General features: G+C 46.0%; 4 protein-coding genes across 6 annotated transcripts in view; 1 reads left to right on the top strand and 3 right to left on the bottom strand.

The window, feature by feature from the left end:
* The window catches only part of dmac2l (distal membrane arm assembly component 2 like), a 373,839-nt gene that overhangs the window by 35,151 nt on the left and 313,119 nt on the right, over window positions 1-25,569 (top strand). The gene's annotated exons all lie outside the window — the stretch shown is intronic.
* chp1 (calcineurin-like EF-hand protein 1) lies at window positions 159-5,492 on the bottom strand. Its single transcript, XM_076023323.1, has 7 exons — window positions 5,120-5,492; window positions 4,684-4,756; window positions 3,916-3,996; window positions 3,390-3,517; window positions 3,233-3,294; window positions 2,528-2,650; window positions 159-1,614 (listed from the first exon to the last, which is right to left on the bottom strand). Exons 1-7 carry the CDS (start codon window positions 5,184-5,186, stop codon window positions 1,561-1,563), a joined length of 588 nt encoding a protein of 195 aa, XP_075879438.1. The 5' UTR covers window positions 5,187-5,492; the 3' UTR covers window positions 159-1,560.
* On the bottom strand, window positions 8,048-14,440 carry lgmn (legumain). Of its 2 annotated transcripts, none has more exons than XM_076023321.1 (14): window positions 14,305-14,440; window positions 13,801-13,965; window positions 13,516-13,613; window positions 12,397-12,478; window positions 12,201-12,283; window positions 12,022-12,097; window positions 11,448-11,510; window positions 11,276-11,342; window positions 10,659-10,777; window positions 10,480-10,569; window positions 10,174-10,383; window positions 9,867-10,037; window positions 9,063-9,130; window positions 8,048-8,551 (listed from the first exon to the last, which is right to left on the bottom strand). In XM_076023321.1, exons 2-14 carry the CDS (start codon window positions 13,939-13,941, stop codon window positions 8,503-8,505), a joined length of 1,317 nt encoding a protein of 438 aa, XP_075879436.1. In that variant the 5' UTR covers window positions 13,942-13,965; window positions 14,305-14,440; the 3' UTR covers window positions 8,048-8,502. The 2 variants fall into 2 exon arrangements, with proteins under 2 accessions (XP_075879436.1, XP_075879435.1); XM_076023320.1 differs by having other exon boundaries at window positions 13,801-13,987; window positions 14,305-14,388.
* The window catches only part of pcnx1 (pecanex 1), a 34,826-nt gene continuing 24,328 nt past the window's right edge, over window positions 15,072-25,569 (bottom strand). For both annotated transcript variants that reach the window (XM_076023318.1, XM_076023317.1), the window contains 16 exons: window positions 25,016-25,157; window positions 24,743-24,920; window positions 24,490-24,598; window positions 23,764-23,893; window positions 23,360-23,418; window positions 22,998-23,213; window positions 21,695-21,948; window positions 21,377-21,607; window positions 20,811-20,911; window positions 20,322-20,472; window positions 20,019-20,249; window positions 19,649-19,923; window positions 18,988-19,166; window positions 17,938-18,410; window positions 17,279-17,419; window positions 15,072-16,350 (listed from right to left, as the gene is read on the bottom strand). In XM_076023318.1, the coding sequence (XP_075879433.1) occupies window positions 16,210-16,350; window positions 17,279-17,419; window positions 17,938-18,410; window positions 18,988-19,166; window positions 19,649-19,923; window positions 20,019-20,249; window positions 20,322-20,472; window positions 20,811-20,911; window positions 21,377-21,607; window positions 21,695-21,948; window positions 22,998-23,213; window positions 23,360-23,418; window positions 23,764-23,893; window positions 24,490-24,598; window positions 24,743-24,920; window positions 25,016-25,157 (3,011 nt within the window). In that variant the 3' untranslated portion in view covers window positions 15,072-16,209. The remainder of the gene's footprint in view (window positions 16,351-17,278; window positions 17,420-17,937; window positions 18,411-18,987; window positions 19,167-19,648; window positions 19,924-20,018; window positions 20,250-20,321; window positions 20,473-20,810; window positions 20,912-21,376; window positions 21,608-21,694; window positions 21,949-22,997; window positions 23,214-23,359; window positions 23,419-23,763; window positions 23,894-24,489; window positions 24,599-24,742; window positions 24,921-25,015; window positions 25,158-25,569) is intronic.

Genomic DNA, 25,569 nt, shown 5'->3' on the forward strand with positions numbered 1-25,569 from the left:
CTTTCAGCTGCTGGGAATACATGTTCTTAACATACTTTATGCGCTAAAAGTTTTTTTGTTTATTATTGCTGTAAAATGTGAGTACAAAGTCACATTTCTCTGGCAAAATATAATTAAAAAACAAGATTGAAATATGAAACCACAACGGGACAAAAAGGAAGCATGGCACTTATTTTATTCAGATCAATTTCATGAATCACTTTTGATAACATCAAGACCAACATTACATGACATTTGAATCATATCTGATTGGTAATCACATTATCATTCAAGAACTCTTCCTATGTCCTGCCACCCTATGCAAGTAAGATGCCTTTTCATAGTTAACCAGACTCACACGAAGGACCTACCGTCCTAATTATTTTTGTTTTTTACACTTCTTGTAGTATTCTGTGCAGAAAATATACTATACATACAGTTGATTCTCTTGAGTATCTGTAACGAGTCGACACATAGAGAGATGATTAAAATCAATTCCTAAACATGTCATTTTGAAAACAGGCTCCAGCTGCAACTAAAAAGTACAGTGATCACCTGATAGGACACGGTGTGAGCATGACACACATCAGCAAAAGAAGTGGGAGCAATTGCTTTTTGTTTCGTTTTTTTTTTTCTTTCCTTAAAGACTACCACCTCACTGTCCTATATTAAACACCATATTAGTCACACGTTGGCGCCAACAAGCCCTGGGTGGTTCCTATTTGCTTTGAACAACGGTCAAACTTACTTTCAAAGTCCAACGATTGAAACAACTCATTACAAATTTATTGGCAGTAATATGGTTAACCCGAAGGTTTAAGAAAAAAAAAAAAAAAAAAGAAAAACCAGACAAACAAACATGACCACAGGTTCCTGTTTACAGTTTCAAAAGCAACTTACATAGGGCGAACCAAAGCCACGGCACTTTATCGAGGAAAACGTGGACAGTCGGTAAAACATGTATGCCTTTGTTTGGCGAGGCAGGGTGGGGATTTGCTCAGACTCGTTCCACCTCCGGTGAAATGACAAGGAGTCATAGGTTCTTGTTAGCGGGACAAACGGCGCTTGTTTGGGAGTGGGGATCTGCACATTTCACAAGTTATGCTTTGCACCACTGCGTACGTACTCGCACAAGAAAGCAAGCGTCCGTGGAGCGTGGGGGAGGGTCGGGGGAGAGGGGCGGGTTCTCTTTAAATGCAAAGGTGGAACAGCTACGGTACTGACTTAAGTCTAAAACGCTAATAAATAACCTATCAGGACTAGGAAGGGGTAAAGGAAAGGAAAGAAAGAAAGAAGAAAAACACAATGACGTTGCATAAAACGACCCAAGGCACGCAACTTTCCCTTTGTTTATGGAGCAGTGCAACGGCAGGAACTCCAACAACATCAGTGACATTCTCTAGCTAATGCTCGGCCTGGCGGCGCGTTCTCCTGCTGCGGCTCTCAGAAGCCTGCTGGCGGCTGAGGGAGGTTGTGTCCGGACATCGTCCAATGTAGTGAAGCTTGGATTTAATGTTTTGTTTTGTTTTGTTTTGTTTTTTAAAAAAGAACAACAAAAGACAGAGAGAGAGATAAAGTAACCTAGTGCAGGAAGCGGATGCTCATTTTCTGCTCCACGTCCACCTTCTCCAACACCTGAGAGGAAACAAAGAGAGAAATGAGGACACGGTGACATTGACCTTGTGGTCTGAACGACTGGCAGCTCTGCTTATCCTCCAGAAGGCTCACTTTATTGTGTAGACTTTTTTACTTAAGGAACGTCTAAGTGCCATTTTAAAAGATAACATCAGTGCCTTCCATGACATGTGGCAGCCCTTTCCTGATTACTTACCCAGGGATTTGGTTCATTTATTGCAGAAAGGGAAGTCACCCTTTGTCTTTACGAACTTGAGATGACTCTGATGTAATCAGTGTATGTGATCCAGAGTTGTCTTGATGTAACCCATGTACATTATTATTACTTTTTTTTTTTTTTTTTTTTACTGTAACTTAGTTGGAGCTGTGCTGTGTGGTTCTGTGTATGTTTGGATGTTTGTTAATGAAAAATTAATAAAATATAATTTAAAAAAACAACAACAACAACAACAACAGCAACAAAAAAACACCTTCCTTTTCAACGGTTTGCAGCTGGTCAGAATGTGACCTGACCAATCAGGATCTTTTAAAGCGGGAGCTGAGCGGCTCTGGCAAAATTTCAAAAAGCTTCACAAAGCCTACAAACTGGCAGCACACCTGGCAAAGGAATCTGATTGGTCCTTTTCTGAACATGACAGACAGAAAGTTTGTTCACTCGCCCTGTTCTTCAGAGTCTGAAAGAACGATAAATGAAATGTGTTTTTCCAGCAATAAATCCGGCACGTTGGGTTGGGTTTAGGCAATGATTGCAATTCATTATCAATGTTTAATCGAATCACACGAGGAAGTGAGTCGTTCTCACTATCTAACCCATTTAAAACTCTTGAACTTTGCTTTGGTTGACGTAAATGGAACAAACCCAGGTGTTGTTGTTACTGGATTATTAGCGCTGATAAGAGCCTTTGGCACCCACCTTGATGAACTCGTTGAAGGAGATGGAATTGTCCCCGTTTGTGTCCGCTTCCTGTATGGTTCTGTCGGCAATGCTGCCGAGCTGCTCGTCCGAGATGTTCACGCCCACCATCATCCGTAAGACCTGCAAAATATCAACGACACGTCCCGCCGTGGTTAATCAATGCCGAGGGGAAAAAAAACACACAGGTTCTGGGAAAGGCTAAATTGAGGATGTGCTGCGTCTTCCCGGTAAAATGTGGGAGAATCTTTACGGCGGAGCGTGACCGGAGGAAATTCCCGCCTATCGCGACTTCACACCAGCCAAGAATTACAGTAAATACAGTGATCAGCGCTGACCTGTGCACACACGCACGCACGCACGCACAAGCACGCGTGAGTGTTTTGAGCTAAACAAGAGATTTGTCTGAGTCATTCGAGTCTGAGCTCACTGCAATTACAGGTCGCACACATGGACGACAAATAACACAGAGGGAAGCTAAAGATGAGACATTAGGCTGTCTGGGACAAATCAACCTGTAGTTTAGGGTGAAGTGCAGCGTCATTATGGGCAATAGAGTAAAAACCTCCAGGCCAGCATGGACCTCTCCTCTCACTGGTCATGACTTGGAATATTACAACAGTAAAGGCACTAAGAGGAAGCAAAGATTCGGTCATTTTCATTTTTACCATCAGGTGATTTGAGTTTTTTCAACTTGTTTCTCACCTGCAGCAGTTCGTCCCGGGAGATTTTGTCGTCCCTGTCCAGGTCATACAGGCGGAAAGCGACTAGAATTAAAAAAAAACAAACAGGTCATGTTAACTTGATGAAACCCAGCGAATCTGCTGAAACGCAAGTAGGTGGCGCAGAGAGCAGAACTCACAGAGCAGCTTGTTCGTCCTGCTGTTGAGAGGCTCGCTGGCTGAGGCGTTCTTGTTCTTCTCGTTGTCCTCGATTGGCCTGAAGTGAGCCAAAGTTCGCATGAACCCCCTGAAGTTCACCTGGTCCTCTCTGAAAAAAATAAAATAAATAAATAAATAGGGCAAAGCATTGCTGCACTGGACACCAGGCAGACAGAAGAGGTTTGCTGTCAAAATCAAGGGTTTGATCGAGCACAACACTGAACTCAATCTGGATACAAGCACTTTTTAAACCCAGTAAAATATTTCCCACGGCAAACACAATAAAAGTCAGAGTCAATTAAATTTATCTACAATCTTGCTTCAGGTCTGCACAACAAAAATGTCGAATGACCACCTTCAAACGCATGACTGGCAGAAAGGACTGATCAGCTCTGCTTTCAGGTGGCCACACAGGAAAAATGATTCAGGTTTGCGGTGGTTGTGACTCAAAGCTGCCAAGTAAGAGATTTGCATAACAGCAGAGACACATTGGGGGGGGGAGCTCACCCCTCAGGGAAGAAGGCATTGATGATTCTGTCTCCCAGAGGATTGATGGCCAACTCGGGGATCCTCTGGAAATCTTCTCGGCTGCAGATGGATAAATGGAAAGGAAAAAAAAATGTTTTAGAGGCTGAATCAAAGCAACTGTGTTCATTTAAAAGCTCACAAGTTCAGGAAAATTTCTTATTCTGATAAAATTGAAGCACGTATCAATAGTTTGTGTGTATGTCGGCAGAATGAGACCCAGGTCGATGGGGAGACATTTCAGTGTTGTGGCAACTAATTGGCATTGAGAAAGTCACCTTGGTAAGAAAGAATGTGACTTAACGCTGTGACTCAATGCAACGAAGCAGGACCGACAGTGTTATATGTAAACAGCCAATCCTCTGCCGGATCTCGACGCGAAGCTTCACATGGTTCACCCTTCACAAACACCAACGTGCAAATCAGAGCCGTGGTGTCGCTTTGGCTGTGGATTAACGTTCCAGCAACAACAATTATTACTTCTGCCTTTACTTATAAAGTGTCCTGCTGAAAGAAGGGAGTTAATGGCAAACCACATAAATATCCCAACGAGATCCCACCTGAGCAGTTAAGGTCTCGACAAGACACTGACTATTTGAAAGGGTGCGGAAATGCTCGACTGATGGTCTCTCGGTAAAAGTGATCGACACACAGAACACAGCGAACAACATCGTGATTGAATGGCAATGGCAATGGCACACCACCAGTCAATCTATGTGGGTGTTTTGTTGACAGGGATGGTGTTGATACCTGAGGGTGCCGTTCTCTCCTTTGTCCAGGCTGGTGAAGCGGCTGTACAGGCGGGTGATCTGACTGTGGGAGACTGGAGAGAGGACGCAGAGGAATTTACTACAGATGAACTGAAGATAACCGCACCGCAGAGCAAAAAAAACTATGCTTTATCTGAGTACTAGCCCTTATTACACAAGCCCTGGTTCGGCGTAATGACGTGATTTTCAGGGTTGCATACATGTTTAGACACAATCTAAGTCCAACCAAAGGTTTAGCACAATCTTAAAATAATAATAATAATAATAATAATAATAATAATAATAATAATAATAATAATAATAACGTATTTTAGCTCAGGCACTCTTGTGGTTAGTTCATTAAGCAAGTCGTGCTGCAGAAGTCAAAAAGCGTCTATAACGAAAATGTGACAAAGGTTGAAAAACTGAAAACTTACAGCCAGTCTCCTTCTTAATTTCTTCGATTTCCTCCTCTCTGAGTAACGTTGAAGCCCTGGATCCCATGGCGACAAATTCTAAGCAGACAACACCGAGTAGAGTTTCGCAACCGCCAGCTGTGACAAAATCTCTCCCTCCGGACAGACAGTGGAGTTAGCAAACAGGCTAGCACTGCGAGCTATAAACCGCTTCTCCCTGGATAGGTTCGCTGTGCTGTCGGTAACCTACAATAACGAACAGTGATGAGGTTCCCTTGGGGATGTGGCTTTGACGACTGTCCGCTCTGTTAGAGTCGATTGTGCCCCGTGAGTCTTGACATTATACCAGTCCGAGTTTCGGTCAATTTGTGGGTTGCCTTCCTGTATTAAGAAGGGGGCGGGTTTTATTCATTGGCCACCTCCCTGTCCGAGGTCGACAAATGTAGGTGTCTGTTACATTGCCTGACTAAAGGTCGAATCGATTCAATTCGCTTAATCCGAATCCGAAATAAAATGACACACCCCCTCCGGGAAAATTAGTAAAAAATAAAATAAAATAAAATAAATAAAATAAAATAAAGTAGCGACGCACACAGTTTAGCTTTAGGGTCGGGCGCTGTTGCGAGGGCACTACATCGGTAATAACAGGATTGCATGGGAAGAAGAAGAAGAAGAAGAAGAAGAAGAAGAAGAAGAAGAAGAAGAAGACCTTTATTGATCCCACGGTGGGGAAATTTGCAAAATTACAGAAAGAACAAAAAAGGCTACAGTGCAAAAGGTCAAGAATTATATTAACTGAAGATATAGACAAAAAATAAAATATCTGTAAGTATATACAGAAAAATAAAAAGCGAGATATTTACATATTAAACATTTGAATTTACACGTGCTACATGCTCTGCTATAAATAGGTTTCTATTGCATCTAACTGAGAAATTTACAGTTTTTTGTAGATTTTTGTTGTATCCCAGTGGAGGGATTTTACAGATTGCAATTGTACAGCCTGATGGCTGCATGCAGGAATGACCTGCGGTAGCGCTCCTTCTTGCACTGAGAGTGCAGCAGCCTCGAGCTGAAGGAGCTGCTCAGGGTCTCCACAGCGTGGTGTAAGCTGTGGGAGGTGTTGTCCATAATGGACTTCAGCTTGGCCAACATCCTTCTGTCCGCCACCTCCTGGATGGAGTCCAATGGACAGTCCAGGACAGAGTTGGCTCTCCTCACCAGTTTGTCCAGTTTCCTCCTGTCCCTGTCCGTGACTCCACTCCCCCAGCACACGATGGCATAGCACACTGCAGAGGCCACCACAGTGTCATAGAAAGTCCGGAGAAGGACCCTGCTGGTCCCTGCTCGCCTCCATCTGCTGAGGAGATGGAGGCGACTCTGGCCCTTCTTGTAGATCCCTGTGGTGTTTGTGGACCAGTCCAGTTTATCGTTCATATGAACACCCAGGTACTTGAATGAGTCCACTATCTCAATGTCCGAGCCCTGGATGTTCACGGCTGTGTGTGTTTGGGTGGTTCAACGGAAATCCACCACAAGCTCCTTCGTCTTGTTCGTGTTGAGCAGCAGGTGGTTCTGCTCACACCAGTCCACGAATTTCAAGACGACTCCTCTGTACTCCTGCCCGTCCCCCTCTGATATACAGCCGACCATGGCTGAGTCATCGGAGAACTTCTGCAGGTGACAGAGGTTGGAGTTGTAGCTGAAGTCCGCCGTGTAAAGGGTGAAGAGGAACGGAGAGAGCACCGTTCCCTGCGGGGCTCCCGTGCTGCAGGTCGCTACATCTGACACACAGCCGTTCGTCCTCACATACTGTGGTCTGTCAGAGCAACCAGGTGTTGGTCCACGCCAGCCTCCATCTTCCCCCGCAGCTGCGATGGCTGGATGGTGTTGAAAGCACTGAAGAAGTAAAAACAAAAAGACCCTCACAGTGTTCCCGGGGGACTCCAGGTGAGACAGACAGGGCCCGATGCAGCAAGTAGATGATGGCGTCATCCACACCCACGCCAGGACAATAGGCGAACTGCAGTGGGTCCAGCGTGGAGCTCACCAGAGTACGGAGGTGGCCATGGACGATCCTCTCCATGGTCTTCATCAGGTGGGAGGTCAGGGCGACAGGTCTATAGTGGTTCAGTTCACTAGGGTGGGATACCTTAGGAACTGGCACCACACAGGAGGTCTTCCACGGGACTGGCACTGTGTCCAGGCTAAGGCTCAGGTTCAACATGGACTGGACCACCTCACTGAGCTGGCCTGCACACTCCCCGAGCAACCTGGGGCCTGTGGCTTTCCTCGCCTTTGTCCTCCTGAGCTCCCTCCTCACTTGGACCTTGGTGATTCTCAGCTGGGAGGGGGGTGACTGGGGTGAGTCCAAGGGTTGAGTTGGGTGTTGTACAGAGGAGGAATGAGGGTGGTGGTAGTGTACGGGGAGCTGAGGTGTGAAAGGCTGCAGATGCAGCTGGGTGGAGGAGAAGGAGGAGAGGCGTGAAGAAGCAGGGCAGTTGGTGGGGGAACAGAGTCAAACCTATTAAAAAACATCCGTTCCAGGTGCTGGATGCTAACAATGAACAGAATTAATCGGTTTATTTTTGTTTCTCTCATCTTGGAACTTTCTTGTGAAGAAATTGTCCGAGTATGGGGCGAATCCGTTAAATAGATGCAGATTAAAAATGTGTCCAGAAGGTGGCAGCAGAGCACAGATCAGAAGATTACTACCACACGCTCAAGCTGTAATTTCTTGTTTAAAAGCCTTATCGCAACTTCCATTTGTGGGAAAACGTATACTCTGTTAATAAAGGGCTGCTCTCACATTTTGATTCTTTCCTCAAAATAAAATTATGTTCCTCATAAAACTGACAATACCCAACTAACATGATAAATGTTAAAATAAATTTCAAAATTAAAACATTCACAGGACAAAACTGGATGTGGAAATAATCAAAAGGAGTCTTTTTTTTTTGCATTTTAAAATTTATTTCATGATTCATACATTCCATTTAGTTAGAACAGACCACATGCAGCATTCAGTTGTATCACACATTAATCACCCATTCATTCATGCTTCCATACCACAAGTAAAGCTAAGAACAAAACAAATACACATGAATTACATTATATATTTGAAAATCTCGCATGGTCCTCAGAACACAATCAGGAGCTGTTTTTTTCTCCATCCACAGCTTTCACAGCAAAAGTGCAACTTATTTTAAAACACCATGTTTCAAAAAACATTGGTAAATATCATCTAAAAGTCAGAAACACGTGTTAGTGTGTTGATAAAACATTGACATCAACTCCACCAGTGATTTAAAAGCAGTGCAAAGAGAATCTCCGTCTTCTCAGGCCTTTCAGAACGGAGGGCGCTGTTGGTTGTGGGAGGGGGGAAAATATCTTTCTCATCCTTCTCATGAGAAGATGACAGAATCACACACAGAGTCCATAGCGAGCAGGATTCTGCAGAGGTAAACAAATAGTTTCCATATTAAAAAAAGAATAAATGTCAATTGTGAAAACAGGGCAGAGAAGCTTTAGAGTCACGGCAGCATAATTATATATATATATATATATATATATATATATATATATATATATATATATATATATATATATATATATATACATATGAAAAATAACAATACAAAAACATCTGAATCAGAAGAAAACACCCAATATATAGACTATGAATATCAATTCCTATGGCCATATTTGTTGTCATGAAAGCCAGACACCATTAGTGTGGCCCGCAAATGTTCTTTAATGATCAAGTCATTGTCAACAAAAATCCATAATGCCAATTTTTACAGGTTCTTCTTTGCGTCTTGGGGATTTGTTTACAGTGAATCAAATATGAAAACGTTCCAATTTTAGAAACAAGAACATTCAGCTGCCTTTAACCTGAGAATAGAATTCTTGAAACCAGTTAAGATCCATCAGACAGGACAGGAGGCAGGAGGTGGCGCATTACCTGTCAGCAGTGTATCCTTCCTCACACAGGTTGACCAGAGCGTACAGATGTCTCAGCGCATACTCAAACTGAAACAACAGGAAGAGGGCGCACACGAGTCAGGAAGTCCCAATCCAACATCTCATCATGAAGTAAGATTTTTGTTTTTTTGTTATGGCAGAGATAAGATTTCGAGATGCAGAGGACTTTGCACTGGCGGAGTCAACTGTGAACGTGTTTAGTCAATAGCCTCGCTGTCTGAACAAACACTCTGTTACCAACACATGACGCTAATTACACAAACACTGAGAATAACGATAACAAATAATGATGACACCAATTTATTGTTACCAGTGGTGTCTGGCTCACATTCATTTCATTAGGGTTTCTCCGCAAAAGCTGCAATGCACCTGCCTCCATGTCAGACTGCTGTTTATTCTTGTTCCCAATATATATATCTATAAAAGTGAGCGCATACTTCTGTGTCATTACGGCATTAATAGTTTTTGAAGGAACCCACGTTACTCCATCAAGCTCCAGTGAGGTTCTCTTTTTTTATATGACATGTGGAAGCCTTTTGGTTTCACTGTGCCACGAAATGAGAACGGAAAGTGAGAGAGGAAAAAACAGTCTGCAGATGTTGTGGACTAGCAGACACGCCACACATCGACCTCTTGCTTTTTTTAAACCGTGAAAACCCAACTGCAGGCGAAACTTCCCCGTTTGGCGGCGGTTTCGACCGCATTCCTGCCGGACGAGTATGATTGAGCGACCATGCCGTGTGACCTGGCGGCTTGTCGCCTATGGTGCTTTCGGTGTTTGTACCTCGGACTGGTGCCAATTGAAGCAGATGCGCCTGTAGTGTCTGAGCGCCGTCGTGTAGCACTCGTACTGGGTGAGGTCAGCTTGTTCGTTGAGAACCTTCTCCGTCTGGGGCTCGTTTCCTGTCACCATGCGGACCACTTGGCGCATGGTGGCATCCAGTATCTCCCGGACCTGGACACAGACAGACAGACAGACAGACAGACAGACAGACAGACAGACAGACAGACAGACAGACAGACAGACAGACAGACGTTCACCACCTGCTGCTCTGTGTCCTGTTGAGAGACCGTTGCGTTCCGTTCCCAACCTTGAGGTGGTTGCTGATCTTCGTCAGCAGCTCCCTGGCGTCTCCGATGTCGTTGGAGGCCATCATCTTCCTCTTCAGGATGGCCAGAGGAACGTCCGGGCTGGGCGTCAGGTCCATGTCTGTGATTGGCTGGAGGCTGACGGGGGGAGCGGGCAGGCTGTCCGCTTTAGAAGAAGCCTGAAACTTCGACACCTTCATGTGACCTATGGTCTGCGGAGACCGAAACACAGAAGCTCAGCGTGACTGTTGAAAGACGGGGGAAGTGGACAAAGCAGCGAGACGCTCCGAGCAGTTTCCCCCCATCACCTTGTTTCCAAACTGCTGCACGTGGCTGGTGTTGGTGTGGCTCCTCACGATCTTGAACTGTTTCTGCAGCGTCTCTTTGGTCAGGTCCTCCTGCGGGCGCAAAGTTGGCAAACGGCAGACGATGAAGGGGAGAAATTCACCCCAGGTGGAGGAGGTTGAGTGGAACTTTTCCAACCCACCGCATCAGAGTCCTCCATCCAGTTCACGCTGTACAGGTCTCCCAGGTACGTGCCCCTCTTCTCGTCGTAGTAACAGGCGTAGGACGACTCGTGAGAGTTGGCAGCAGTGGTGGCGTAGACTGGACCAAGCAAAGCACAACTAGAGCTTAGTCAAAATGAAACAGGATACATGGCCTTCCTCTTTAAGATGTGTAGAAAGATCAATTAAAAAAAAGAAGACTTTGAGCAAAAAAATAAATAAAAATGAAATGGGATAAACGGTGATAGTGTTGCAGAGAATGACCTGGCGTTATACACCTGCACTATAACAGGTTGTGTTAGGATTGTCACATGATGCTGAGCCCACCAGAAAGTAGCAGCGCTCACAAAGTACTGGCCAGCAAAACAAAGTCACAAACTGGCCAATAAAAAAAAGGCACAACCCGAAAAACCAGGTGTTTCCTGGTGGAGCTGTGGTTCTCGGTTGTTTATTTTCTCTGAAGCATCCAATGAGGGGGGCGGGAGGAGTCACGAGTCCGGAGGAAAGGTCCAGGTCGTGTTGTTGAGCTTTCGTACTGATCTCCTCTGCTCTCTCACCTTTTCCTGCCAACCCTCGGCCAACCTAAAGCTCAACTCACCGTCGACGTTGTTGGGCAGATTTTCCATCATCGACCCAGACTCGCACGCCTCGATGTAGAAAACCATCTGTGTGATGGGGAGGTGACGAAAGGAAAAACCAGAAGCAGGGTCAGTGACTTTACATGCAGCACATTTCCCATAGAGAGATCAACGAGAAGTTCTGCCACGCACCCGTTTGTATTTCTTTTGCTGGTACATGTACTGGATGGTGTCCTGAAGGTCTTTCACCTCCAGCTGCAGGGGAACAAAAGGAAATGCTTCCATTTTAAAGCGTCTGATTCGGGTAAATAAACACTCCCAGCACATCCCAGTGGAATGCATCATCTACACCACCAAGACACAGCAACAGAAAGCAGCATGAGCAGTTCTACAAGTAAATACATATCTACATTTATTAATTTGCATATTTTATACCAGCAAAACACAAAAACAAAATGTACCTTTGAAAAAAAAGCTTCAGACCAATTTTTTTGGGGGAAACTCCAACGTCTATTTATCTGCTAAGTCAAGAGTGAATCAGATTCCTTCTTTAATCAAAAGTCCGATGGAGTTCACGAGCTGTTGTGTGTCTTGTGCCAACAAGTTGAAAGGGACAATATCTCAATCTCCCTCAACTGCGCCGATACGCTGCTCACGAATGCCAAAACATCTGAAAGAACGAGTTCAGCAGCTTCCGCCCGCTTCAAGTTTCTATCGTCCTGGTTTAGTTCCAGGGCGCTGATGGAGAAGCAGAACTGGTGCTCACGTCACCGTTGGGGAAAGCCAGAATTCCGGGCGCTCCGTGGTCAGTGAAGTACACAAACACGTTGTCGTTGGGACCGCTGCCAAATCAAAGACAGGAATGTTTAAAGAGGGACTAATATTTCCACCAGCCAGGTGGTGTGTGGAACTTTTTTCTGTGTGTGTGGTTTTTTTTTCACTCACCTCTTCAGCACCTTTCCAGAGCCGCCTTTGACTGCTGAGGCATCGCCCTTCAGCACAGCCAGGAAGTTCTCCGGGGTCACGTCCTGCGGGGGGTGGGGGGGGGGCAACAACATACTGGTCAGAAATCTAAACAAGCCGGGTTGTTGACACTACTGCAAAACATCTATGTTTCTTTAATTCATCATTTGTCACACACGTCCTTGGTGTAGTCTTTGGGAACGCCGTGGTAAACGTCGCTGCCGTTGGGCCTGTTGATAACGATTCCCTGGGTGGGGTTCCTGAGCGGGCAAAAAAAACAAAAAAAAAACAAGAAGTAGGATTCAGATTTGTAGAGTGGAAGTGAAAAAAAAAAAAGCAGACAGACATTTTTGAATTAATAACCAGAGAGCAGATTGATACTGGGAACACTTTCTGTTCAACCCAGAGTAACAATTGGGTCCTAACTGCGAGTGTATCAAAAGTCTAGTTTAAAAAAAACCTGAAGCTAATTGTTTAGTGCAGGGAAAGTCCTCTGTGTATGGCTGAAAATACAAATACATTCAAAACTAAAAACCTGCTATCAGTAGGATCAGTCATCGACCATCACAACTGACATTCGTCTGACCTACATTAGGCTGGGAACGAGTTAAACTTTAACCATCAATGTTGCATAACTTCTCTATAAACTCAAACTTCCACATGGCATGAGATGGCAAAACACTCAGCCTTCAGCCTTTTACCTTTGTCATTACTGTTAGACGAACTACTGCCGATAAAACAAGCCTAATGACTGTGAAAACATTCACGAGGGGAATTTATGACGCACAAATTCAGCAACCAACAACACAGCTCTATGTAGAACTACAGATACGAGGAAAACTCTTTAGATTTCTTTTTTTTTTTTTACAACATGATTGACATGGAGTGGCAACTGTCGCCAGTTGAAGGTCTGATTAAACTAATTTAAAACAGTAAAATTTTCCTCCACAACTGCTCTCCTTGTGTCACAAACAGTAACACAACTCCAAGCGGCGCACTAAAATTAGCTCCTTGTGACTTCACTCAGTCGCTCTCTCAAGCTCAATAGATTCTGCAGTGATGAAGCCCAGGGGCCAATGTACCTTCTGATACAAACTACCATGATAGTACTGCAACTTGCAGTGGAACAAGTATAGTGGAAGTCCAAAAATAATCTCAGGCACTTTAATCAGCAAATAGATTTGCATCCCCTGACATGTGACAACTAGAAGCACTTAAATAACTTTTTAGATGGGAACTGAAAAGCGTGACTAAGGTGTGTGGCACTGTCGTGTGGGGGAAATGAAACTGAACTCACTCCTCGTTCGTGGCCAGGTCATCGTACATCATGACCACAATCTGCTCGTCTGGGATGCCGTTCTTGTGGACGATCTGGTAGGCATGGCACACATCGGCCTGGGGGACGGGTGGAAAGAGAGAGGGCACAAACTGAGACTGCTGCTCGGTGTTTCACCAGGAGGAGAGCCGCGACAGTGGCCGTCGAGATAATGGGTGTCAGATGGCCGATCGTAGGCGAACAGGTGCCCAGCCGCCAAGTCGCTGGCACCCGCTGGTGAAGACCAGTAGCGTCAGGACGTCTCACCTGGTGCCTGTAGTTGTACCAGCCGTTGGACCCAGCGACCAGAACCACCCAGTTCTTCCCACCACGCTCCTCCTGGGTGGGGAAGGCGCTCAGCAGCCCGAAGCAGAGCCCGAACAGGGCGAGGAAGAGCGGCTTCGACATGTCCCACAACCGGGCGGTGGAGACCTGCACGGACGGCGAGGAGAAACTGAAGATATGAAATAAAAGGAGGCGTACGAGGGCGTGTCTTCAGTGAAGGAATGGCCAACGTCTGATATATTTGTATGTATCTTTTCTTGGTTTTAAATACCGTACACATGTCACGTGACTGTCCCTCCTATCATGTGACGAATGTCGAAACCAGCTAGCTAGACTGTAGCACAACAAGCTAAGGCAGGCAGTTAGTTTACCGGTTTCCCCCAGCCCCGACAGAACACCAAAAGATGATTCCGAGTCATATCCAGCTGCTTGTAAAACATAAACTTGTTTTTGTTTTTTGTTTTTTTGGGGAAAAAAAAGTTTTACCTTTTCTTTGGTTTGAGGAGTAACGGTGACGGCAGCGACGTTCCAACAACAGCTCGCACAGGAGCCGACCAGATATTTATTGGGAACGATGTAGAAGGGAGGGGGAGTTGTTGGGAATTCTCTCGCGGCAGCCAATCAAGGGAGAGCATGAGGGGCGGGGCGGGGCTTCACTGCACAGTCATGTGGTTTTCCGGCAACATGCATGAACGTGTTTAACGCTGTTAAAGTGAATAATCAGAATTTGCCACGATGACGTTTCCGGAAAATCAAGATACAGTTGTTGTTTTTAGATGATATGTTTTTGCGACGGTTCCCCAAGGCAATGCAATTGCAAAAGCCATGCACTAAGAAGCAACTTCATTTATACATTTTTAATAACTTTTTTTTTTTTTTAAATCAGTGCTGTCCTTTCCCTTTCTCCAATTGTAATATCAACATGATTATGTATTATTAAAAAAAAATACATGCACGTACATATTTAACAATTTCTAAAACACACTTTTTAAGACGAGGCACATCTTGTGGTTTGTTTTGCAATTTCTTGTGTCCTGTGACCGCAGTAACAGTAAACATGTCATATGATTGCCATATCAACCAGTAGGTATCCCATAAAGCCGTCTGCGACACCACCTTCGGATCACAAGATCCCTTTTCCGTCTTTCATGCATTTTTTTTTTTTAAAGATTACTAAACGAGGTCAGTCTTTAAAGAATTAAGGTTGGTGAGTAAAAAAAAATAATTTTGCATCAACAAACAATGAGAAAATGTCAGAAATAAATCAAACTTTTATTTCTTCATATAGAAAAGAATTAAGTTAAATAGTGAAACAGTCCATCAAAAATTCGGCATCTTGTTTTCAACCAGTGGTCCTTGATACATTAACCTTTGTCCAAAAATGAAAAAAAAGAGGATGTAACAAAGTGTAAATACCATGTTCACAGTAATAAATATTGAAAACAAAATTTTTTATACAATGACAATTTATATTTATATATATATTTGTGTAAATATATATATGTAGAGATATAATCATATACAGTAAAAATTTATTTTCAAGTTTATCAAACAAAAAATAGTCAAATACAAACAGCTGAAAACAGAAACGACGATTGCATTTTCATTCCCAAGGCATCTGTAACCATGGCCATTCAGAGTCTGTAATAAATAAAAGGTGATATTACCTAGAGTGTAGTGCAGCGCTGTAAATAAAAAAAAAAAATCCTAAAATTATAGTGCAAGTTTTTTTTTTCTTTGCGCAAACGTAATCTTGCAAACTTTGAAAGTAATCCAAACGGAATGACAACAACGGCAAGAGAGGAGTCAGTATGAGCACCGCACCGCAAACCCCTCTGTTGTCTTGGCAGCAATTAAATAACAAAAGCTTTGACGTGTGTGTGAAACCATGGCAGATATTCTTTACCAGGTTTGTTTTGGCAAATAATTCAAGGACAATCAGAAAGAAAACACACACAAAGTAGAGAAAAACAACAACAACAAAATCCCCACACATTCTTTTACACTCAACTCTGTCATAACTGCCGACAAAAATAGCCGATGAAATGCATAGAAATGAATGACCAGTAGCAAAAATTAAAGTTAAGATTTTTTTTTTTTTTTCCTCAACTGTCATGCAGCATTTCGGAGACGCAAAGCAAGGCAGATGCGATGGATGTGTGTGGATGCAGTAAAGGATGTGGGATTCATGTCACGTCTGCCTCTGCTCGCACTTTTCCCTGGCTTCCTTTCCCCCTTAGTGATAAGGAACGGGGGAGGGGGGAGAGCTCCCACTTCCTGTTTGTCTGCAGACTCCAGGCTGTCACCTTCATCGTTGCACAGGCGTCTGTTGTCGTGTGTGTGTGTGTGTGTGTGTGTGCGTGTGTGTGTGTGTGCGTGCGCCTGCTCGTCTCAAACCTCGGCGCCCAGCTCTATGACCCCAGTCTCAATAATGGGCACTAGCTTATCTTCCACCTGTACCAGCAGGATGGTCTTGTCGATATGGGAGCGACAGGCTGCGTCGCGGCTACAAGGCACCCACCGGTGAATCACCTGCAGGGGGCAGTAGAGGAGGCAGCCGATTACGTTTATGCAGCTTTTCAAATCACACACGCCCACACTCACAGGAGTACAAAGGTCATTCTGCAGACGTCTGAGGCAGCGAGAGTTAACAGACTGTAATCATCAACACCGTCGGGTTACGTCACTTTATTATTATTTGGGTCAAAATGGTCACAGTCCGCCGTTGCAGGTACATGACGCAGTGACACTAGCAATGTTTACATGGACATGAATAATCGGCCCAATCAGATTAACAATGCTTCATGTAAACTCACAATGCGATGCGTCCATGTTACGCACCCATTCAGATACTGATCCGGAAATGTGAGGGGCACAAAGAGTGAACCGGCCGAGGACGTGCAGAAAACGCGGCATCTGATTACAACACAGGCGGAAGTGAAGGTTCTACTACGACTACTTCCAGAAAATCAGACAACTCCACGCAGGCCCAAATGATTTATTCTGATTAAACACGTGGTGCACGTATACGCGCGTCATGATCGCATCATTTTATTCAGTGTCCATGTAAACAGTGGATTTGGTATTTACCATCAACCAAAGTTTGGATTGGACACAGCTACTGTGACCTTGGAGCGGTGAGCCCATCATTCTTTGCATTTCTGATTCTCAAGTTCACTATGAAATCAGACACGAAAGCATTTTAATTTTCCCGTCTTGCAAAGCGAGTAAAAGGAAAAGTTTACAGACTAGAAGTAAGACACACCTGCGCCACTTTATGGCACCGCGTCCAAAGTTTAATTTTACGCTTAGTATTAATAATAAGACACTGAACGCACCTGCATGCATCCATGCACGCATCCTGGACAAAGTGTTGTGACATGTCCTGGTTTTTACTGTTCAAAGGGCTCCAGAACATGCAAACGACTGACGTTTTCAAGGGGTGCGGTTAAAGACTTACATGTCCTTCCATGCCCTCTAGGGGGCTCCAGTCCCTCCAGCAGGTCCGACCTGCCTTCAGTCTCAAGGCCTCGTCGGGCCACTGCAGCTCCTTCCGCTTGGACAGGTTGATGTTCTCCAGCACGTGACTGACGTCCACAATCTAACGGTGAAACCAAAGTGACGTCAGTGCCAATAGACCTTAAAGGGACTGTTAGCTCTAAGTCAGGGATGGGCAAACTATGGCCCGGGGGCCTTATGCAGGCCATTAAGCCTTTTAATCTGGCCCATCGAACTTAGGTTAATAATAAATAAAAAAGCTGTATTTCATCTATACGTCATTGTTTTAATAGTCATTTCAATAAAGAGCTAAATACCCACACATTTTCTCGGAACAGTTTTGCTCATTTTCAATTGACATTAAAGCGTTTTCTACACATCTCATGATATATTTTTTTTCTCCTACGAGGTGGGTCACCAAAACACTCCACATCCATCTGCTGCTGCTCCGGCCTCCTCTGTCACATTTTAGAATCCACTGTGGCCCACCAGTCAAAAAGTTTGCCACACCCCTGCTCAAAGTACTTTGATGCCCCTTTTCTACTTCAACAACAACGCTATAACATTTTTTTTTTTTTGAGAAATCTGGAAATGCTGCAGCACCGTCGCCCCCACACCCACCTGGACTCTGTAGGAGATGTCATCCCTGCGCACACTGGAGAAGGTGGGGTTGTGCTGCTGCGGGTGGTGGTGGTGATGGTGGTGATGGGCGTGGGGGTGCGGGGGGTGGTGGTGGTGGTGGTGGTGCTGGCTGAGGGGGTCGGTCACGGTGCAGCACAGGCCGTCGTTGCCCAGGAGACCCACCAGTGTGTGGCGCTTGCAGGGCGGGATGCTGTGGCTGGAGAGGGACGAGGAGGGGCCGGCGGGGTCGGAGGTGGAGCCCAGGCGGAGCTGCAGGGTGGTGGGGACGGCGCGCAGGGACAGCTGGCTGGTGGAGGAGCGGCGGCACGGCTCCAGGCCCGTGGCCGACGTGCGCAGGGAGGAGTGGCGGCTGCTGCCGTAGCGGTAGGACGACGACTGGCTGGCCACCGAGGCCCGAGCGGGAGAGTGCCGCACCAGGCCAGACTGGACAGACTGGGAACTCTGGCTGGTGCCTGGTGCACAGCGGAGAATGGAAGAGAATATGACGTTTTAATAAAAAACAATAAAATTAAACGCAGTACAAGTTGGACATTTGCAAGGAAATGTCGTGGGAGAGAAAGTCATAAACAGCCTTGTCTATTAAAAATAGACAAGGCCAAAAATCTCCCATCATGTGCTGCCTGAGAAAACCTTGTTGACATGGTTACATCATCACCCGTTAACATGCCGAGAGAATAGTTTAACATTGTTTATTGTTTATTATGGATCCCCATTAGTCATCACCGTAGTGAAGACTTCAGGAAACTATGTGACATAAAGGGCCGTTTGGTTCAGATTTATATTGACAAGCGACCTTGTTATGACTCGGCAGAACATATTGAGGCCATTTCTTTGGTTGTGTGTTTAGTTGTGTTTCACTGCAGGCTAAGTGTTGGAGCCAAAATATGTATGTATTTTCTTTCCTTATTTCTGATTTACCGCTATTGTTATTTAATTCATTTACTATGGACCAAATAATTGATCGAACATTTGCAATAAGTGTTTTTGAGATGTTATGAATTTTGGCGGCACTGCGTGGGCGCTGCTCACCCAGACTGTGCGGCTGGTAGGAGTGCGAGTGGCCGTGCGTGGAGGTTCCCCCCTGCGACACGGAGCTCTGCTGGGAGTCGCCCCCCGTCCCGTTGCCGCTGCCGCAGGACAGCCCCCCTGCGTCCGAGTCCTCGATGTTCCCTCCGCTGTTGCAGCCGGCGCCGCAGCCTTTGCGCAACCTGCGGTGTGAGGAAGAAGAAGAAAGAGGAGGAGGAGAAGGTGATGAAGGAGAAGAAGAAGAAGGAGAAGGAGGAGAGGAAGGAGAAGAAGCCTTTATTAATCCTACATTGGGGAAATTTGCATAATTAAAGCAACAATACAATACAAAAAAGAATGGAGATTGAATTGATTAAAAGAAATAAGGAAATAAAATAGAATAAAAATAAAAATATTTATAGGATAAAATATTTTATGCTTAACAGGGAACAAAGGGCAATCAAAAACAAGATATTTACAAGATATTGACAGCTGGATTACTTCCAAATTATGTACATAATATTCACATAAATGTTTTATTGCACCTTGATAAAGTGTAAGTGTGTGAGAGGATGAGAAGATTATTTTACTGAGTGCGGTAAAATTGAAAAAACAGGGATTTTTCCCAGACAAGTTCGGAGTTCCTCTCCTTCCGGCCATGAACCGCGGACGGGGCTGCGCGCACCTGTGCCAGGTGCTGACCACGAAGTTGCGGATGTTGCCCATGCTGATGGGGCCCCCCAGCACGTGGCCCAGCTGCGGGTGCGAGTTGCAGTAGGAGGTGGTGAGCGGCGACACGTAGATGGGGTAGCCGATGGGCTGGTCGCACGACGAGTTGATCATGTTCCGCAGGGCCTGCTTGGCGTTCTGGATGCTGCCGCGCTCGGGGTTCCTGTTCCTCAGGAACACCAGCTCCTGCTGCTGCCCCGCCCACAGGCCTCGCACGCACTCTTTATTAACCTGCGAGCGCGGCGGAGGGGGAGATCTCATTAAAACGCCGTGGAAATAGCCTCGGCCCGGGGAATACTGACTCTAAATCTGCTCCGGCTGCTCACCTTGATGACGCGGAAGCTGAGGTAGCGCCGGTTGAGCATGATGATCTTGTACTCGTTGGTCCCCTCGTCGAGGACGTGGCGCAGGGCGAGCAGCGACGGGGAGTTGGACAGCACGGCGCTCCTCCAGGCCGGGTCGCCCTCGTGTGCGATGACCAGGTTCTGCTGGTGGTTGGCGATGGCTTCGAAGAGCACCGTCGGCTCCTCGTACTCGTCCGGCGACGTGAAATGATCCTGAAGGGAACGTGGGGGGGGGGTCAGGCGCTGTTTCACACGGCGGGAAGTCGGTGGGGCGGAGACGCTCACCTGGTGCAGCTTGAGGGACATCCTGATTCCGGGAACCACGACTTTCCTGAGCAGCTCCATGTCTGCGAAGATCCACTCGTCTCGGACTGACGAGATGCGGAAGTCTCCCTTGAATAACGCGTGAAGGCCGTAGAGGAAGGACTCCAGGTTGCTGTGACGGGGAAATGCAGTCGGGTCGTTCAAGTGAAGGGTTAAAGGGTGCAAACTAAAAGCAAAAATGTTGCCCAGCTTACCCTTGGAAAGAATGACATATATATATAAGTCAAGGCAACAACAATTCAAAACGATTTGGGGACCCTTTATTGACTTTATTAAGGAGTTTGATGTTTCTGATGTCTTCAATAAATTCATAAACTTCAAATAAGAAGCTATGTTCTCGAAAGGTATGTTATTATGTTAAAATAAAACATTTCAGCATGCAAGTCAGCAGTGATGGGCCTCAGACCAGCCAGCCTGCTTCCGTTGGTGCTCACGCAGCCTGTAAATCACCTGGACATGTGATGGGCTGCTGTTCCCAGAGCTCTCCGTCCCAGCACGCATAGGCCAAAGCACAGCAGCACCAGAGCCGAGTCTTTATCACTGTCCAGCGGCTGCAGTGGAGTGGAAAAAACAACCATCAGCTCGGCCGCCCATGCAAAATGCAACATCTCCAAACGAATGTCCGAGCAGTTGCTCTTGTTGTTGTTGTTGTTGTTGATGATGATGATGGACGGGTGTGGCACACATCACTTTCTGCTCTGGTTTTATTTAGATCCAGGTCTTTATTTTTCATCGCATCTTAAGTGGAGCCACCCAGTATCGTCGATCGATCAGAAAACCGAGCAGCCCCCCAGAAAACAGCAGATCAGCAATAACAGAGGGTAAATTGGTCCTAAAGGCTCCTTGTGACATCACAAAGGTCTACTTTCCAGACAGTGGAAAGTGAATCAAGCGATGTACTTTCCTCACTTAAATTGTCATAAATTGTTGTTTTTTTGATGTGAATTTACACAAAAACTGGACCTTGAACACATCGTCAAGCCGGACTCTAAACTTCCTGGAAGAACGGGCGTTACCTTGGCTCTCCGTGAGTTGCAGTACTGAATCCAGCCCAGGTAGACGCCGCAGAAGCTGTCCCTGGAGATGCCCGCCAGCCGGTGGTCGTAGTCCTCGTCGATGTTGGGGTTGAAGGTGGGATCCAGGTCCACGTAGTTCCTCTCCGCGCAGGCCCGCAGGCCCTCCTTCATGGTCTCGTTGGCCAGCCACTCCTCCAGTTTGGCCGAGGCGATCACGTAGTAAATGATGCCCTGGCGTCGGGAGGATAAACGATGCAGTTAGACTCGCCTGTCGAACACTCACGTTTCCAAAGTCGCAGCTCATCCTCCTCGGCTGACCTTGACGTAGTAGGTGGTGAGGATGCGCCGCAGGTCGAACACCTGCAGCATGGAGGCGGCGCTGTTGTCGGTGATGCTGTAGCCCTCCAGCACGTACTTGGTGACCAGCACCTCCCAGGCCAGCCAGCGCTGTCCGAAAGCGGCGTTGAAGGACAGGATGTGAGGCAGGTGACCCGGCTCGCAGCAGCAGCAGCCCTCGTCCTCCTCCACCCCCTCGGTGATGGCCTCCACCTCCCGCTGCTGGCAGTAGGTCCCTGCAGGAGATACAAGAGGTGCAAATTAGCAGCAGGTTTGACGTGCAGCTGAACTTCCTGAAGGCCTGCTGACAGAGTACGCACAGGTGCGTGAGATAAGAAGATAAAGCACGGCTGTGGCGATAATGCTGGCTTGTGGCTTTCCTTTCCGAGAAGAATTCTTATCCTTGAAGATCTGGAATGTTTTTTTTCCTCAGTTTGGGGGCTTAAGTCAAACCTGTTCAAAAGTGCAGATGGTTGGATTGCGTGTTTAACCACTGCTGTTTTTTGGACGAGTTCAGAACCTTGTACAGCAGCTGGATCGGCTCTGTGATCATCATCATCATCATCATCATCATCACCTCTCCAACTTCTAATAAAGAGTGTGTTTCAATCCGCCTTAAAATGAGCTGATTGACAATTAGCTTCCTTTACAGCATAGGTGTCAAGCTATGGCCCGCGGGCCAAATTTGGCCCACGGTGTCATTATATTTGGACCGCGAGGCGATTCCGCCGGTATTTCATAGCACATGTATTGCTAATACTACAAATCCCAGAATGCTCTACTGGTATTTTGATGCGTCAACCAGAACAGGACACTCATTGAACGATATTATTATGACTTAATTGGTTTATTGTTGTTTTTTTATTTTTAAATGTATAATCAGCCCGTAGAAAGAGGTGGCTGTTGAAATTTAAATCAGAAGGCTGTAAATAAAGAAAGAGGTTTACGATTTTAATCATTTCAATGTGTTTTTTTAAAATTTGAAATTCGATTTTGCATGTGTGCAATATGAAGACTAAAGCAAAGTGCTTCGGAATAAGGAGGAAGATTTTTTGTTTAATTAATATCAATGCTAGCCTGCTACTTTGTCCAAGTCTTACATTTTGGCCGCACTGTGTATTTGAGTTTGACATAGCTGCTGTACAGGTAATTAAAAAAAAAAATCATTTGAATTTAAAGCACATAGAAAGCATTATATACTTGAAATATGAGTGAAGGTTTGCGCATATTATGACGTGAACGATGCAGTTATTTCAGTCTCGCCGCCGACACCGGACCCCCTCACCTCGGAACTCCAGCCCACGCAGCTGGAAGGTGACCAGGCCGTTGCCGATCTCGATGAGGTGCACCAGAGCGTTCAGGTAGTCGGAGGCCAGGATGAAACAGTCCCCCGTGCTAAAGTTGCCCCACCGGCCGAGCAGCAGGTCTCCACACAGGCTGTGCTGCAGGGAGCGAGTCAGGTGCTCGTAGAAGATGGAGTTTAGGTTGTTGTCGTCGGAGCCTAATGGAGGGACAAGTGGCGGTAGAGGGAAAAGCGGAGCAGACGTCACGTTAATTCCCTAAAAGTCTGATGATCAACGACACTTGACTGATCATTTGAGGTCATCTATGAATAAATAAATTCCTTATTTGAGGTTATTTGCTCACCAGGGTTCCTGTCCAGCTGAGAGGCCAGTCGAGTGTTGGAGTGGTCCACCCTCTTGGTGCTGCACAAAAAAATCCATATTTGTTCTGAGTTACTCGAATTACCATGCATTCTACTTGTATTAATTACCCTTTGGACTGATACATGCTATATAATTCTCTTTTTTTTAAATTCTGACTTGGACATTCTTTTTTTTAATAGATTTAATAGTTTATATCACTGCATATACATTTGTACATATCCTGCCACACCCCTGTAATGACCTGGTAACTGCATTTACTGTCATAATCTATTTGAAAAACAATCTTTAATAAACATATTTGGATGAAAAAAAAATACTGAGAATCAACATATTCAACAGCATTTTGTGCAACAACCAATTCTTTCCCTCCCCTCCCCCCCTTACTTGTAGTCTCTCTCCCAGAACTTGACGGGTCGGACGTAGGAGGTGATGAAGATGGCGCTGCCCAGGAAGGGATTGAGGGGGGTGGAGAAGACAGCGGAGACGACAGCCTGGACAAACAGCATGGCAGAGTCTGGAGGGGGCGCGGGTCAAGGAGAAGACATCACGCTACTCTTGGGCTGCGTTCAGACTGCGGGCGAATCTGATTCAGATCAGATTCCTTCTCAAATTTAGCAAGTGTCCAAATGGGATGTGGCTCTGTTCACACTGGGCCACACTGTCGACTGATCTGACAGGCGGCTGTAGCAACGACGTCGGACCCGAGGCGTCGTCCAGTGTGTGTGTGTCTGCTTGGAGCGGTCCAGACTGAGACGCATCTGTCCAAATCCGATTTGACACAACCTCCCGAATGTGGTGTCAATCCGTTTTGCAAAAATCAGATTTCATGTGATTTGTGACTGTTCAGACTACAAAACAGGCATCCGGTTTCACTCTGGATGGGCTGAAAATCTGATTTTTGTCCTGCAGTCTGAATGTGGCTTAAGTGTTTTCTGTATTTGTACAAGATTGTGGGACCAAGAGCAAGAAAAAACCTGGACTTTTTCACTGCGCGCCGGCTTGACGATCACTAATGACGGGTTGCTGGTTTTACAGCGGCGCTTTCCAGCAAAGTGATGACTCAGGGTACAGTGAACGCACTCGCACACACACATAAAAAAAAAAGGATACGAGGCACAGCGAAAGGCTGCGCAAAGGCGTGGAAGGCTGAGCCCCATGTGATCTGCCAGGGGGCGATGTAGGTGTAGACAAAGTGCAGCTTGTAGAACAACTCCCACATCTGCCAGAGGAAAAAAAGTGTGATGCAACGAAAACGACAGACAAAAAGAAAAACCTTCATAAAAAGCAAAAGTTTTCCAATTAAAAAGAAATCATGAATTATTCAGTGACGATGATTATGGATGAGGCTAGCAGCTCCTCTCACCTTGCTGAAGACGATGGACATGACGAAGAGGTCGAGCAGCAGCGTCTCCGACAGGTGGCGGTAGTCGAAGGTGAAGAAGAGGACGGTGAAGAGGATGGTGATGTACTGGTAGGTGGGGCTGCTGTAGGAGGAGCGTAGCAGCTTCAGGCCCGCCACCGTGATCATGAGCGCGCCGACCCTGAGGGGGGCGGAGTCAGACAGACAGGCGTGACGTGAGTGCAGGCCCGGGACAGCGGATCGTGCGGACCATGAGGCGGAGTTGAGAGCTCTCACTCTGTGTCCAGTCTCCTCGGACTGGCCAGCTCCCGGGCGCTGCCGCTCAGCTCGTTGAGGATGACGAGCGGGTAGAGGACGTTCTTCTCCACAAACAGCAGCCACACGTGCAGCTTCTCGAACCACATCACGTGGGCCGCGTCTGGATGGATGAACAATTAACGTCAGCTCGGCATTAAAAAACAAAACGAAACATTGTGAGGTCCAGCGTGTAGAATTTGGCTTGATTTATGATTTTGGTATTGGTAAAAGCTTAACATACTGCCCATAAATACATTAATTAAAGTGTTTTGAAGTGTAAATAGGCTATGACTGACATAAAGTAAACTATATTGATAGTACAATAAAAAGCACTTTAGTTTTCCTGCCCTTAGAATGGTTCTCATATATATAAGAATATCTTGCTCCTAGTTAGCTGCCATTATTTCAGGGAGCCCAGTATTTAAGGCAGCCCGCCTGACAGTGCTCTATATACGAAATGCGCCATCAGGCGGGCTTCCTGAAAAATGTCCCAAACTGGACCTTTAAAAGGGTCCACATCGCACTCTACTCGA

The sequence above is a fragment of the Nelusetta ayraudi genome, unplaced genomic scaffold (assembly GCF_046127955.1).
Source record: "Nelusetta ayraudi isolate G7.1 ecotype Tasmania unplaced genomic scaffold, CSIRO-AGI_Nayr_v1 ptg000015l, whole genome shotgun sequence".
Taxonomy (NCBI): Eukaryota; Metazoa; Chordata; class Actinopteri; order Tetraodontiformes; family Monacanthidae; genus Nelusetta; species Nelusetta ayraudi.

What these genes read in the sequence shown, in the direction of transcription:
- chp1 (XM_076023323.1), bottom strand. Translation starts at nt 5,186, where the DNA reads ATGGGATCCAGGGCTTCAACGTTACTCAGAGAGGAGGAAATCGAAGAA. An exon ending in AATGCCTTCTTCCCTGAGGG is followed by an intron (nt 3,518 to 3,915) that starts GTGAGCTCCCCC and finishes TATTTTTTTCAG; the next exon opens with AGAGGACCAGGTGAACTTCA. An exon ending in CCTTCAACGAGTTCATCAAG is followed by an intron (nt 1,615 to 2,527) that starts GTGGGTGCCAAA and finishes GTTTCCTCTCAG; the next exon opens with GTGTTGGAGAAGGTGGACGT.
- lgmn (XM_076023321.1), bottom strand. Translation starts at nt 13,941, where the DNA reads ATGTCGAAGCCGCTCTTCCTCGCCCTGTTCGGGCTCTGCTTCGGGCTG. An exon ending in GGTACAACTACAGGCACCAG is followed by an intron (nt 13,614 to 13,800) that starts GTGAGACGTCCT and finishes CCCGTCCCCCAG; the next exon opens with GCCGATGTGTGCCATGCCTA. An exon ending in TCTGCCCAACAACGTCGACG is followed by an intron (nt 10,778 to 11,275) that starts GTGAGTTGAGCT and finishes TGCTTGGTCCAG; the next exon opens with TCTACGCCACCACTGCTGCC.